The 15862-nt window shown below is 39.8% G+C and overlaps 1 protein-coding gene across 4 annotated transcripts in view; it reads left to right on the forward strand.

Moving 5' to 3' along the window:
* VPS13C (vacuolar protein sorting 13 homolog C) overlaps positions 1 to 15862 on the forward strand; it is a 176898-nt gene that overhangs the window by 113585 nt on the left and 47451 nt on the right. For all 4 annotated transcript variants that reach the window (XM_029065834.1, XM_029065835.1, XM_029065837.2 and 1 more), the window contains 10 exons: positions 3707 to 3799; positions 4207 to 4572; positions 5728 to 5814; positions 7832 to 7987; positions 10063 to 10324; positions 10855 to 11015; positions 11480 to 11601; positions 12585 to 12879; positions 13862 to 14278; positions 15191 to 15295. In XM_029065834.1, coding sequence (XP_028921667.1) covers positions 3707 to 3799; positions 4207 to 4572; positions 5728 to 5814; positions 7832 to 7987; positions 10063 to 10324; positions 10855 to 11015; positions 11480 to 11601; positions 12585 to 12879; positions 13862 to 14278; positions 15191 to 15295 — 2064 coding nt within the window. The remainder of the gene's footprint in view (positions 1 to 3706; positions 3800 to 4206; positions 4573 to 5727; positions 5815 to 7831; positions 7988 to 10062; positions 10325 to 10854; positions 11016 to 11479; positions 11602 to 12584; positions 12880 to 13861; positions 14279 to 15190; positions 15296 to 15862) is intronic.

Below are 15862 nucleotides of genomic sequence, written 5' to 3' on the forward strand. Positions count from 1 at the left end.
TCAACTGATATGTAACACTGTTTTTCACACCATAGCCTGCACTGCTGCTCTACATGGTGCCCTCTGTGTTCATTCGTTCATTCAGTTGTATTTATAGAGTACTGTACTAAGTGCTTGGAAAGTACAATACAGCAATAGAGACCAATCCCTGCCCTCAGTGGGCTTACAGGATCTGACCTTGGCTCTGGCCTGTATTGCTTGATCTCACTAAATCCAGGGCTTTCCTGGAGATTTCTACTTTCTGTTTTGAGCTCCAGACTGGAAAGGGACAGAAGAATCTGGCTCTCAAACTGGTTCAAAAATAGGGCCATGACTGTTCAGGCCTACCTTGCTCTTTTACAAAAGTAAAGGGAGCAGAGAGATTTGCAGTAGTTGCTTCTGAAATCATTTTTCAATCTCCAGGATTTAGGAGTGGCTTTGGGACAGTAAGGAACATCCCAGGAGTAAGCTGTTGAGTGTGGAAGCATCAGCAATCAATCAGTCAGACAACCAGCGATGTCTGATTGCAAAGCACTGTTTTAAATGTCTGGGAGGGTACAATGATGTAGACACAACCCTGCCCTTAAAGAAATCACAATCTAGCAGTGATAGGAACACGACTAGGTAGTGCAAGATTAGGACTGGGAAACAGCAGTGGGAGCCTCAGTAGGGATAGAAAGCCAGAGGTGTTATAAATCAGAGCTGGATGTGGCCATTGAGCTTAGAAATTTCTGTGGAGCAGAGAGGAGATGATTTCTCCATGCATATGGAAGGAAAAAGAATGGAAGATTGGCTAGGTGAATGAATACATCGTTTAGCTCTCACCATCCTTTGATACTGTGGACCATTCCCTACCCATCAAAGTACTTTTAGACTTTGGTTTTCCCAACATGGTGCACATTTTTCTTCCTTTCTCACCTCTCCTTCTCAAGCTTGTTAACTCCGCTTCTACCTCTCATTCCTACTACTCCCCTGTGTTGTTCCTGATGCCCTAGCTGACTACTTGCTTGTTAAAATAGAAACTGTCGGTGAGAGCTCTCCAAAGTCTTCCTCTCAACTTCTTTATTTCTTCCCATCCCTGCATTCACCATCTTTTTCAGTCATTCGTATTTATTGAGCGTTTACAGTGTGCAGAGCACTGTATTGAAGTTCTTGGGAGAGTACAATATAACAAAGTCGGTAGACACATTCCCTCCCCACAACAAAAAAGAAGTCTTAATTCTCCTCTGCCCTCTCTCAAGAGGTCTACTCCGCTCTGCTCCCCAGCCACCTGTGTCTCTGAGCTGCTTCCTTCTCACCTTCTCCACTCTCACTACGTATAAATTAATGATTTTTGTCTGCCCCTCCTTTAGGTCATCATCATCATCAATGGTATTTTTTGAGAGCATACTGTGTGCAGAGCGCTGTACTAAGCGCCTGGAAGAGTACAGTATAACAGAGTTGGTAGACCTGTTCATTGCCCACAAAGTGCTTACCCTCTAGAGGGGAATATAGGCACTAATAATGCATTGTATATAATTTACAGATGAGTAATTTAAATATATAATTTAAATATATAATAAATATATAATATATATTTATGAAATTATAATATATAATTATAATTATGCAATATAATATATAATGTATAAATATATAATATATATGTGTGTATAGACAGAAGTGTCATGGAGTTGAAAGTGGGCAAATATCAACTGCCCAAAGAACACAGATCCAAGTGCATAGATGAGGCAGAAAGGAGAGGGAGCCGGGGAGAAGCGATGTATCGGGGAAGGCCTCCTGGAGGAGATGTAACCTTAATAAGGTTTTGAATTTGAAAGTTGGGAGAGTGGTGGTCTGGCACATAGAGAGGTGGAGGTAATTCCAGGCCAGTGGGAGGATGTGGGAAAGGAATCGGTAGGTGAAATAGACGAGATTGGGGCACAGTGAGTAAGCCAGCCCTAGTGGAGGGAAATGTGCAGACTGGGTCGTAGTAGATCAGCAAGGGAGCAAGCCGATTGAGTGCTTTAAAGCTTTTAAGTGTTTTTAAAGAGTGTTTTTTAGATGCAGAGGTGGATGGACTACTGTTGGAGGTTCTTGAGGAGCGGGGAGACATGGACTGAATGATTTTGTAGAAGAAGGATATGGGTAACAGAGTGAAGTGTGGACTGGAGTGGGGAGAGATAGGAGGCAGGGAGGTCAGCAAGGAGGCTGATGCAGTAATCAAGGTGGGTTAAGATTAAGTGCTTGGGTCAGCCTAGTAGCAATTTGGATGTAGAAGAAAAGGCAGATTTTAGGGGTGTCGGGAATGTTGAACTCACAGGATTTGGTGACACTGGATATGTGGGCTGAATGAGAGAGATGAGTTGAGGGCAATACCAAGGTTGTGGGTTTATGAGATTGGAAGGATGGTGATGCTGTTTACAGGGATGGGAAAGTCAGAGGGAGAATAGAGTTTTTGTTGGAAGGTGAGGAGTTCTGTTTTGGGTATGCTACGCTTGAGGTGATGGTGGGATATTCAAGTAGAGGTGTCCTAAAAGCAGGAGGAAAAGCAAGATTGCAGAGAAGGAGAGAGATCAGGGCTGGGGATGGAGATCTGGGAATTATCTGCATAGAAATGGCAGTTGGAAACCATGGGAGTGAATGAGTTCTCCAAGGGAGTGGGTGTAGATGGGCAATAGAAGGGGACCCAGAACTGTGTCTTGAGGGACCTACACTTTCAGAGGGTGGGAGACAGAGAAAAAGCCTGCAAAAGAAACTGGGAAGGAGTGGTCAGAGGGATAGGAGGAAAAGCAGAAGAGATCAGTGTCAGTGTAACCAAGCTTGGATAAAGTGTAGGCTCTTTGAGTGCAGGGAACGTAAAGCTCTTTTCTGCTATCTTCTCCGAAGCACTTAGTGTAGTACCTCCCACCCAGGCAGTTAATAAATACCCTGTATTGATTAAATAATAGAAAATGCAATTGAGTTATTTATAAAAGTGGCCCGGGTGACTGTGAGTACGTCAGTGCTGAGTTGATTATTGCAAGGATATGGTTTGAGGAGTAGAAAATTAAATGGGGAAATGCCTGTTGGAGAAGGTGGGATTTCAGGAAGACGTTGAAGATGGGGAGAGCTGTGGGCTGGCCAGTTTGAAGTGGACGGGAGTTGTTCCATTGGATTCTGCCCAAAAAGTGTAAGGAAACCATCAGCAGAAATGGGTGTGTAGCCCTATTTACATGGATTAAGACAGTCCATACTCTTGTGAAGGAAGAATCGGGTTCCTTGTCCTTATTATGTAGTACTTCCAAATGGGGTGGCTGAACATCAGGCGAATAACATTAATGGTTTTAAGCAGTTGTTGAGGGATTTGGAAATTTTAAAATGTTTAACTGTTATTTCTAATTACTGACCAGATTGGCTATGGTCTGGAAACTTAATTTGTCCAAGTTAGCCAGGGGCATCTCGTTATCATTTAGAAATGTCTTATAAGAGTATATCTCATTTGAAAAAAGTCTATTTATTAAAATTACGAAGACACATTTTGGCAGAAAGTAATTTACTGAAAGTACTTTAAGATGTCACATCAGAAACCTTGCCCAAGAGGAATTAAGCTAATATGTAGTAATTGCTCTTTCACTATTTGCCCTGAATTGCATTTAAATTAACTCCCCTGAGTGAACAGACATTGGAATCCCTAGTTTTAGTGTATATTAGGAATCAAGTGATTGCATAATTGAGCACGTGTATATTTTCTTCTTTCTGTCTTCAGGTGGTACAACCATGTTCTTTATTTATGAAAAATTTCAGACACTCTTCAGGAGAACAGACTATAGATGTTATGGTTGAGGAATTTATAATTAAGGTTAGTACCAACCTTCATTGTTTTCATTAGAGCCCATAAAAAATGCTGTTTCAAAAATGTATTATCACATCTTTTTTGGATGTATTTGTTGATTTCGTTTACTAAAGTTCAACATTATTCTATATGGAAATTTCAAAGTTTATTTTATTCAAGAGCTTTTGAACCTTTATGCACAGTTTGGAAATTGAGACCTTTTATTTATAGACATCAAGGTTGAAAATGGCATTCAGTATATTGAGAAATATTTTATGTATGTTACTGTTTTCAACTTTAATAATAATAATGTTAGTATTTGTTGTTAAGTGCTTACTATGTGCAGAGCACTGTTCTAAGCACTGGGGGAGATACAGGGGCATGACTTTGAGAGCATTATCATGAAGTTTCAATTTTCTTTTTTTTTTTTAAAGATTTCACCTATAATTCTTAATACTGTGGTGACCATTATGGCTGCTATGAAACCAAAGACAAAAGAAGATGATTCCAAAGACACATGTAGTAATACTGGCAAGCTGTGGGATATCAAATCAGTTGAAGATTGTAATGCTTGGTTTCTTGGAGTTGATATGGCAACTGAAGTGACTGAAAATTTCAAAGACCTTGAACAACCAAACATAAAGGAGAATTTTTCCATTAGTGTGAAATCAGTTCAAGTTACCCTGGAATGTGGCCTAGGACATCGTACTGTTCCATTATTATTATTAGAGTCAACATTTTTAGGGTCAGTTAAAAACTGGACTTCCATGATGGTTGGCAGTGCTGACATGACATTAGAGGTAATAAGCTGTTACTATGTGCAGATTACTGAACTAAGCACTGGGCTAAAAAGAAGAAAATCAGTTCCCCCATTGGGCTCACAGTCTAAATCAATCTATCATCTTTATTGAGCCCTTACTGTTTGCAGAGCACAGTACTAAGTGCTTGGGAGAGTACACCACAAGAGAGTTAGTAGACATGGTCCCTGCCCACAGCAAAAATAGATGGGAAAAAAGGTGTTGAATCCCCAATTTGTACATGAGGGAATTGAGACACAGAGGAGTGAAGTGACTTGCCCAAATTAACACAGCAGACAAGTGGCAGAGCTGTAATTAGAACCCAGGTCCTTCACATGCTTTTTCCAATAGGCCATACTGCTTCCCTTAAGGTATGGACAAGAATTACAAAGAAAGCAAGTTGTATATAGCAGGAATTTGTTAAATTATGGGAGAGATATTTTTCTCTTCAGTGTTTGTCTACATAGCCATTGATTGCTTGAGTAAATATTTTTGAACAGTTCATAAAATTAAAGGAAAAACTGTACTTATTGTGGCTTTCTGCTGTACCTATATGTTAATAGGTTTGATTGATTTCAAAATTTTAAGCAACTAGCCAAAGTATTTTTCTAAATTAAGCAACCTATATCATATATCCATCTGCTCTGTGAGATTTTACTTACCACTAATGTGCACGTAATGAAAAATGACACATTTTTGTTGACTGATTTTGCGCCTGGAAGCTGATGTTTTTAGGCCTAGGGAACTTCTTTCCTTGCATGAGGAGAAAAATCGAAGGAAAAGGATTCATGTTGTGCTTAAATATCAGTCTTCTTATTTGTATAATAGAAAATCCTTTTCCCTTTGTGTAAGGGGAAAATGAGAGAAATAACTCAAAAGTGGCACAATGAAATGTTAGAGACCCTGCTGTTGAGAAGATGAATGAGTATACTTAAATCCATAATTTTGCAGAGCCAGAAAAGACCTGTCTATTGTTTTCCTCTTGGTTTTATGAAATAAAATGCCTTTGCTACTTGATCCAATGAAAATGTTAGAGACCCTGCTGTTGGGAAGATGAATCAGTATGCTTAAATTCATAATTTTGCAAGGCCAAGAATGATTTCCCTACTGTTTTCCTTTTGGTTTTATGAAATAAAAACCCTTTGCTACTTGTTTCAGGTTCACTATTTCAATGAAACACATGCCGTCTGGGAACCTCTGATTGAAAGAGTGGAAGGGAAAAGACAATGGAACCTAAAACTTGAAGTAAGCAAATAATACAACATATATAGTCCGTTGTATAGCCATAAGGTGTTTTTACTACGGTTTTGGATAGAACGGGATAACAGATAAGGAATATTCTTCTATATATGCATGAATGGGACACCTTGTTTGACAAAGATTGAGCAATAATATGTGAGTTTTCTTTAATGTAGTGTTGGTCGGGCATGCACACGCTAGGCAAAGGGGAATTAACCACAAGTAAATGTTCCGAAGCACAGATTCATTTAGTTGTATGTTCCGTAAATGAAGTTTTTTGAAATCAAGTGAGCGCTTCCTGTTGGGAAAAGTTCTGATTCATATCACCCAAATGAAAGGAAGTGACTTGGTAAATATTATCTCATTGGCCCTTGTCCCATCTATTGGAGAAGTTACCACAATTAGCAGTAAAGAGTAATAAGTAGCAAAGACCTGGGCCTGATAGCACCCCTGCTGATATTTACAAGCAGAGAGAAGATATGCCTCTTAAATTCACAGCCACTAGATTGTGATCCCTCTATTAGATTATGAGGGCCTTGTGGGCAGAAGGAGTGTTTATCAGTTTTTCTGTTTTGTATTCTCCCAAGCACTTAGTATAGCAAGAACTCTGCTCACAAATTAGATTTTCTCCTCCACATCAGGGAGTCAAGAGGTGTCAGCAATCACACCACCAGATCGGAGGAGATTTGACCAGTCCCCCTTCCCCTTTATAGTCTTAAAGAGTGTGTCCCTTCCATAACACTAGGTCCTTCTTTTCTGATTGCAAGAGCCACAGGCAACAAACAGACAGGAGAATAAGGGTCAGCCTTTGGGTATTTATTTATTCATTCATTCAGTGGTATTTATTGAGTGCTTACTTTGTGCAGAGCACTGTATTAAGCGCTTGGAAAGTACAGTTCAGCAAAAAAGAGGCAGTCCCTGTCCTCAGCAGGCTCACAGTGTAGAGTTGGGGTAGGTACAGTGTGGCAGGGAAGCAGTCTCACCTTCCTCATTGGCCTTCTCAGTCATGATGTCCCTGATGTCTTCATGGAATAAGGAGGACAATTTTTTTCACATATATATTCATGCAACACTCCAGGATGAGGCCTGATGTAATGGCTGTATGTGGAATATAAGTCAGGGATCCTCTCAATCCTAAAATGAGACTGAGACTATCAGATTTACAGGTTTTGAATCCAAATTGCCTCAGTTATAAAATTAGAGTAAGTTGCAGCCTGACCTACTTCACTTTGAATAAGGAGGATAGTTACCCCGTTCACTGATGGTGATAATCATAATTGCAGTATTTAAGTGCTTACCTTGTAGGGAACACAATACTAAGCACTGGGGTAGATATAAGCCGATAGGCTGTAATCCCTGACCTAAATGGGGTTCAAAATCGAGGAAGGAAGGGAATTTTTAATCTTCATTTTTTACAGGTGAGGAAACTGAGGCACAGGGAAGTTGTCACTTGCTCAGGGTCCCACAGCAGGCAAGTGGCAGAGCCTAGGTCTCCTCCCACTTCTCTGCTCTTTCCACTAGGCCATAAGTTATTTATGAATTCAAATATGCTATAAAGCTTTTTTAAAAATATTGTTAGAGACAGTAGTACTGTGTGCGCAGAACACTATACTAAAGGCTTGGGCAAGTACACTAGAGGAGAAAATAGCTAATATTGCAAAAACCTGCAATTTCACTTATATATCATCCAAAAACTTGCAACAGCAAGAGGAGAATGGCTTTTTTTTTTTTAAATCGGCATGGTAATTTTAGTTGGTCAATCACCTTGTGCCAATGCATCTAGGTTGTTGACTGACATTAAGGAAAATGACTAGTGCTTGTGTGGTGTAGTGTAAAATTTTCATTGTCTACCTATTGTGAATATTTACATCCAGCCCAGTAGGAGTGAAATCTTCAAAATAGCATCAGTGCTTTGAATAGAAGTGAAGGATCAACATGAAATCAATGAAAATTAAGATGAGCATAATGTTCTTAAATGAGGAAGTTTCGAATGACAACTCTTGATTTTTTTTTTCCCTTTTAGATGAAGACTAACCCAGTCCAGGACAAAGGTCTGATACCAGGGGATGATTTTATTCTCCTCCCTGAGCCACAAACTGCAATTCGTATTTCTTCGAAGGATACAATGAATATAACAATATCCAAGTGCTGCCTCACTGTTTTCAGTAACTTAGCAAAGGTACATTTAATTACTATTGCTTAGTTGTGAAACTGAAAGTGTGACTTAGGCAAAAGTTTTCTTCAACTTTGGACAGATGAATTTCAATCTAAATATTCATTTGCAAGAATGTTACAGATTTTACGAATACTACCCGGCGTGGACCAGCAACATGTCATGTTATTTAATCCCGGCTCCGCCACTTCTCAGCAGTGTGACTTTGGGCCAGTCACTTAATAATAATAATAATAATAATAATAATGTTGGTATTTGTTAAGCGCTTACTATGTGCCGAGCACTGTTCTAAGCGCTGGGGTAGACACAGGGGAATCAGGTTGTCCCACGTGGGGCTCACAGTCTTAATCCCCATTTTACAGATGAGGTAACTGAGGCACCGAGAAGTTAAGTGACTTGCCCAAAGTCACACAGCTGATAAATGGCTGAGCCGGAATTCGAACCCATGACCTCTGACTCCAAAGTCCGTGCTCTTTCCACTGAGCCATGCTGCTTCGCTTACCTTCTCTGTGCCTCAGTGACCTCATCTGTAAAATGGGGATTAAGCCTGTGAGCCCCTTGTGTGACAGTCTGATTGCCTTGTGTCCCCCCTAGTCCTTAGAACAGTGCTAAGCATGTCGTAAGCACTTAACAAATACCATCATTATTATTATTATTATGTTATCATTCTGTACTCCCCAAGCACCTAGTATAGTGAATTGCACAAAGTCAAGTGGATTGCACAAATTCCCCCTTATTATTGGCTTTGAAGCACTCGGTCACCTTGCCCCCCCTCCTATCTTACCATGTTGATTTCTTCCTACAACCCAGTACACTCCCTTGGCTCCTCTAGCACCAACCTACTCATTGTTCCACAGTCATGTTTATCTCGCCGCCGACCCCTTGCCCTTGTCTTTCCTCTGGCCTGGAACACCCACCCATCCGTATCCAGCAGAACACCACTCTCCCCACCTTCAAAGCCATTTTGACAATCTCATCTCTTACAAGTGGCCTTCCCCACCTAAGCCCTCATTTCTTCTAGTCCTTCTCGCTTCTCTGTCGCCCATGCATTTGGATCTGTACCCTTTATTCACCTCACCCTCAGCCCTGTGGCACTTATGTACGTATGTGAAGCAGCGTGGCTTAGTGCAAGGAGCACAGGCTTGGGAGTCAGAGGTCGTGGGTTCTAATCCCGGCTCCGCCACTTGTCAGCTGTGTGACTTTGGGCAAGTCACTTAACTTTTCTCTTCCTCAGTTTCCTCAGATTAAGACTGTGAGCCCTGCATGGTACAACCTGATTACCTTGTATCTCCTCCAGTGCTAAGAACAGTGCTTGGCACATAGTAAGCGCTCAACAAATGCCATCATTATTATTATAATCGCGCCTCCACCACTTGTCAGCTCTGTGACTCTGGGCAAGTCACTAACTTCTCTGTGCCTCAGTTATCTCATCTGTAAAATGGGGATTAATAATAATGCTGGTATTTGTTAAGTGCTTACTATGTGCCGAGCACTGTTCTAAGCGCTGGGGTAGACACAGGGGAATCAGGTTGTCCCACTGGGGGCTCACAATCTTAATCCCCATTTTACAGATGAGGTAACTGAGGCACCGAGAAGTTAAGTGACTTGCCCAAAGTCACACAGCTGACAAGTGGCCGAGCAGGGATTCGAACCCATGACCTCTGACTCCAAAGCCCATGCTCTTTCCACTGAGCCACGCTGATTAAGACTGTGAGCCCCACATGGGCTAACCTGACTACCTTGTATCTACCCCAGTGCGTAGAACAGTGCTTGGCACATAGTAAGCACTTAACAAATGCCATTATTATTATTATTATTATTGTGATCCATAATGTAATTATGTAATGTATTATGACCCATTAATGTATATTAACATCTGTCTCTACCTCTAGACTGTAAGGTGCTTGTGGTCAGGGAACCTGCCCAACTCTGTTATACTGTAGTCTCCCAAGCGCTTAGAACAGTGCTCTGCACAAAGAAAGCACTCAGTAAATATGATTGATTGACTGAAGTGGTCATTCAATGAATTCTACAGTGGCAGCTATTTCGATTACTACTAAAATTACATTCTTTTGTTTTAGGGTTTTTCAGAGGGAACTGCATCTACTTTTGACTACTCTTTTAAAGACAGGGCTCCTTTTACAGTCAAAAATGCACTTGGAGTCCCCATTAAGGTACAGCCTAATTCAAGTCTCCGAGTAATAGGTTCAACTGTGAAGGATATCTATGATGTCGGCATTGGTCAGACGTTGGAATTGGATTACTCTATTTCGGAGCCTATGCATCGAGGGAAGCTGTCCGTATTGAGCCGTCAGGAAAGTTCATTCTTCTCTTTGAGCTTAGGTAAGATATATCAATTGGGTTTCAAAGTCCTTTTTTATGTCTGTATTGCGAGAAATGATAGGAGTTAAATTTGAAACCTCACTTTGGGTGTGCAGGGGGTGCATGAAATTTCTTGAGTTAAGCACTTTAATGGTAATTTTCTCCTGCCTTATAGCTCTTTTGGAGAGGGAAAGATCCCTTAGACCTTGCAGTCATTTTAATTGGCTTAGGTCAAACAAGTTATTTGGTGTTATATAAGGTTCACGAATGAATGCTAAATTGGATTTTTATTATTCTCTTTATGGTGATGAATTTATAGAATGCGCTTATCATTCTTGCCTTGAATTTGAAACAATATGCTTGAAGATTCAAGGTCACATTGTATGACACTCCCAAATTGAGGGAAATTACTTTTCCAGTTGCTATACTAGGATACACTATGCCTTTAAATGCTATGCTGCTAAAACGGGGAATGTATTTTTTATAGAAATGAATTTTTTCATTGTAAAGAACAATTCGTTCATACACACTTCATTTGTGATATGTATTAGTACCTCAAGGATACACGGAGGTGGGAAACATTCCTGTTGCCAGACCAGGGCGACGATTGTACAATGTACGGAATCCTTGCGTTGATCACTCCGATTCAGTCATAATACAGATCGACGCAACAGAAGGCAATAAAGTTATTACTGTCCGTTCTCCTCTGCAGGTAAGATTCGAAAATGAAGTGCTATGTGTTAGCTTGGCCAGTGTAGTAATATTTCTTTAAGATGTCGAATTAGAGCACTTTTGCTGAAGTGATGTAGATGTTAAGCGGGTCAAATATCCCACAATGCACCATGTGCTATGCAAGAAACCACCATATCATGCCAGTTATCTTCTAGATTTTTCCCTCTTGCCACTTGTATTTCAGTCCTTCATCATGACCATCTGGTTACTGAAAAGTAGTTACAGCTGAAAAAAAAAAAGTAATTTGTTAGGTGGATGCTTTGAGTCAACACAGGGCAAGGTAATTCCACATATATGCTGCATTCAGAGGAGGTTTAATGGAGATCCAGATTCCAACTTCCAAGTCGTTTTTGTTTTCCAATTGAAAGTATACGTCTTTAGGTTGATTAGGGCTTTGGTTTTGAACAGCTAGTTGAAGTAAATTGAAATCTTCTTGTCCCACAGATTAAGAACCATTTTTCTATACCATTCACCATCTATAAATCTGTCAGAAGTGTTAAGATCCTGGAACCCATTGGAATAGTCAAACCTGAAGAGGAATTCCATGTTCCTTTAAACTCCTACAGGTGTGCACATTTATATTTTGCATTTTTTAAATTCATTGCTGGAAAACTAATTACCAAACTAAAGTTCTTGTGTAGTGGACTACTGGAAAGAGGAAGGAGAATGGTCGTGGACATCAGAAGACATGGGTTCTAATTCCCACTCCACCACCTTTTATTGTATTTTGTATTTATTGAGCATTTAATGTGTGCAGAACACTGTGTTAAGCGCTTGGGAGAGTACAATATAACAAAATAAGAAGAGTTGGTAGGCATGTTCCCTTCCCACAGTGAGCTTATCTGTCTGCTCTGTGAGCCTGGGTAAGTCACTTGTCTTTCCTCATCTGTAAAATGAGGATTAAGACTGTGAGCCCTAAGTAGGACATAGACTGCCTCCCTCCTGATTAGCCTGTATCTACCACAGTGCTTAGTACAGTGTCTGCCACATAATAAGCACTTAAATGCCATAAAGAACCCCCAGAATATCCATTCCACACAAGCGGTGGTTAAAGGAGAGGTTGTGCATTTTTCAACTCCTTGTTGTTTGTTTGGCTCACTGTACAGTGGTCTCCAGACAGTAAGCACTCAATAAATATGATTGATCGATTGATTCTCACTCATGATGCTTTGCTGCTATGAACTTCTCTTTTTATTTCTTTGCTTCATTAACTCTCCAGGCTCCACAAAATTTTTGTCTTCAAGAATTGCTGTGTATTTTACCATTGTTCAAACTTCCACATAGAACTAGAGGAGATTTAAAAGTTAGTAGATGTGTGTCTCCTTCATCCTTATGACGATTAAAAATTCTGGATTTCCAAATAAAGAAAGCTAAATTCTCCACTGTAGTAAAGCTTTCACCCTCCATATCTGGGGCCTCTTTGCAACTCTGTGTTTCTAATACACAATGTTTTTAGTGTACTGAATATACAATTGAAAGTCTTCTTATATTTTGAAAGTTTATTGCTTGTTTTTGATGACTTGAAGAATTTATGTTCTCTGTTCCTTAGGGGTCAATTGTATGTTCAGCCAGCTGGAATCTTAGAGGGCCAGTATAAAGAATCCTCTACTTATATTTCCTGGAAGGAGGAGATTCACAGGAGCAGTGAAGTGAGGTGCATATTGCAATGCCACTCAGTTGAAATCAACTTCTTGCCACTCATAGTGAACACAATTGCTGTTCCCGATGAATTAAATTTTATTTCCACTCATGGGGAAGACTGGGATCCAGCTTACATTATTCATCTTCATCCATCGCTCACTGTGCGAAATTTTCTCCCATATTCTTTGAGATATCTACTCGAGGTACGAACCGTGCGTAACCGGGTGCTACTGTTCAATGTTGTGCTCCAGTTTTGTGTGGCGTGGATTCAAGTGGATGGTTTTGAATGGGATTGGTATATTACACATTATTGGAAACTGGCATAAATTGTGTATCTTGGTGTGGTAGACTCCTGAAATTAGAAGGGCTTTGAGGGAGAAGTGTTTTGAGTTGGCATTCTCCCAATACAAATCCTTTGAAATTTACAGGGAGTAAGTCACTCTTTAGTCTCCTCTTCTACACATGTAACAATCTCAATTCAGTTCACTTTTCCTTATATAGAATCTATTTTCCACATCTTTAATCATTTTGATTTTTCTATTTCTACACATCTTTTTTGAAATGCAGTGTCCGAACTGGAAATCATTCTCTACTAGATGTCTGACCATTGCAGGATGTATGTGAATAATTAAATCCTTATTTCACTTTGTAAATCACAGTCCTGTTAATTCTTACCAGTTTTTTTAAAGAAATATAGAATGGCATTACTTGACTGACTAAAATTTAGGTTACAGTTGACTATGAACTTGTGCCTACGCAACTTTTTTCCGACTATTTGTGGAGTTTGTTTCTTCCTCTCAGTGACGATTCAGCTCCAACCTTTTTCCACTATCCAGCCATATGCCTGCTTTCAGAAAAAGTATTATCATCATCATTTTTCTTATCAAGGCAGTTGCTAGATTAGAAAGCCTGATTTCATAAGAAATGGCATTCAAAGGCTATCAGAAGCTAGACATCTATTGCTCTAGCATTTTGTTTTCAAACCTAGACTGTTGAATGCAATTTAGTTTCTTCCCACAGGTAAAGTGACAGTGACTACTAGGAGCCTGTCCTATAATATGATCTAGATGGTGGCTCTTTGGTTCTTAAATGTTAAGGAGAAAGGTGGTCCACTGATCTGATACTGAACTAATACATCTATAATTACATTTATCTTATAGTTCATTCATCCTTTTTCTGTTTTAGGGAACAGCAGAAACCCACGAGCTGGCAGAAGGCAGCGCTGCTGATGTACTTCATTCACAGATCAGTGGAAATGCTGTTCATTCACCAAGCAGTGGGAGAATAATGGAGTTAGTGCTGATGAAATATCAAGGCCGAAACTGGAATGGGCATTTTCAAATTCATAATGAGCTACCAGAGTTCTTTCTTGTGTGCTTTACATCAGATTCCGCCGAAGCGATGACGGTTGACGTATCGATACATGTTAGGAGAACTAACAGCCGCACAATCCTCTCTGTGTTCTGTCCCTACTGGTTAATCAATAAGACTTCTCGCATTCTCCAGTACCGGGCGGAGGATATTCATATGAAGCATCCAGCAGACTTCAGGGATATTATTTTGTTCTCTTTCAAGAAAAAGAACATTTTTAGCAAAAATAAGGTGGGTACATTTGTGTTTGTGTGTATTTAGAAATACAGAAATTTAAATTGGAACTTGTTTTAACATGGAGTCTTGGGAGAAATTTATTACTCTATCCCTACTAGCTTCCACTTGTCACAGATCGGGGTGGTTGTGGAAAGTGATGAAAGGGTAGGAGCTGTATGCTTCCTCGAAAAAGACTACTGTTCTTAAAAATCATGCTATCACAAACTGTTGTGTGAGTGCACGTTTGAAGAAATATATTCATCAGTGGTATTTACTGAGCACTTAACTATGTGCACAGCATTGTTCTAAGTGCTTGGAAGAGTACAGTCTAACAGAATACAACAGCAGCATGGCCTAGTGGATAGAACACGTGCTTGGGAGTCAGAAGGACCTGGGTTCTCATCTCGGCTCTGCCGCTTGTCTGATCTGTGACCTTAGGCAAGTCCCTTCATTTCTCTGAGCCTCAGTTCAACCATCTGTCAAATGAGGATTACGACTGTGAGCCCCGTGTGAGATAGGGACTATATCCAACCTGCTTTCCTTGGATCTACCCAGTGCTTAGTACAGTGCCTGGCACATACTAAGCACTTAACAAATATCATAAAAAACCCCAAAAGGCATTGTGGTCTAGTGGAAAGAGCATGGCCCTTGCTAATTGCATGCTGTTGACCTGGGGCAAATCACTTAACTTCTCTGTTTCTCAGTTACCTGAACTGAAAAATGGGGATTAAATACCTATTCTCCCTCCTATTTAAACTGTGAGCCCCATGCGGTCCATTGTAAATAACCTGAATCTACCCTAGGGCTTAGAACAGTGTTTGACACACAGTGCTTAACAAATACTATTTTTTAAAAAAATATTTCAAAAATTGCTAATAATATAATGCAAATACATTTACAATAATATAAATTGCGCCTTCTCTCCAGGTGCAGTTAAAAATTTCAACTAGTGACTGGTCTAATAGTTTTTCTTTGGATACAGTTGGAAGTTATGGTTGTGTGAAATGCCCTACCAAAAATATGGAATATCTGGTAAGGTTGATTTTCTACTTACTAATCATTTATCTCCTGATGTACCTTCATTGCATGTTCTCTAACAGTTCCAAATTTGAATTCCCTTGAACCAGAAGTAGAGCAGTTTACCAAAGGAGGCTTGGACTTTGGAATTCCCTTTAGGCACTTTGCAAGCAAAGCTTAAATTTAGCAACTTACAGTGATTAATGCAATGCTCATCTTTTTGAGTTGGAATGTCTAAATGGATTGACTCTGGAATTTGCTGTTTGTTCCAGACATCTTAATATGAGGTTACTTTTTTTCTTAAAGGATTACTAAAATTCAATTCAAATTCAGTTGAAATTGATAGTGCTATACCCCAAATTAGTAGAAATCAGTGAGAAACTAGCAACTGTAGTACCTACTTGATATAAGTTATTGCCATAAATAATTGCCCTCCTAGAAAATTTAGAATCTATATTTTGGAAATGAGGAATTTCAGGGCAGTGAATTTCTTCAAGTAACATCCTGGTGGGTGTGTTTCATGGAAATAAACACTTATTTTCACATATTTCTTAAAATATGAGACACTGTTAGGGTCATCAA

This window comes from Ornithorhynchus anatinus, chromosome 5, assembly GCF_004115215.2.
Source record: "Ornithorhynchus anatinus isolate Pmale09 chromosome 5, mOrnAna1.pri.v4, whole genome shotgun sequence".
Taxonomy (NCBI): Eukaryota; Metazoa; Chordata; class Mammalia; order Monotremata; family Ornithorhynchidae; genus Ornithorhynchus; species Ornithorhynchus anatinus.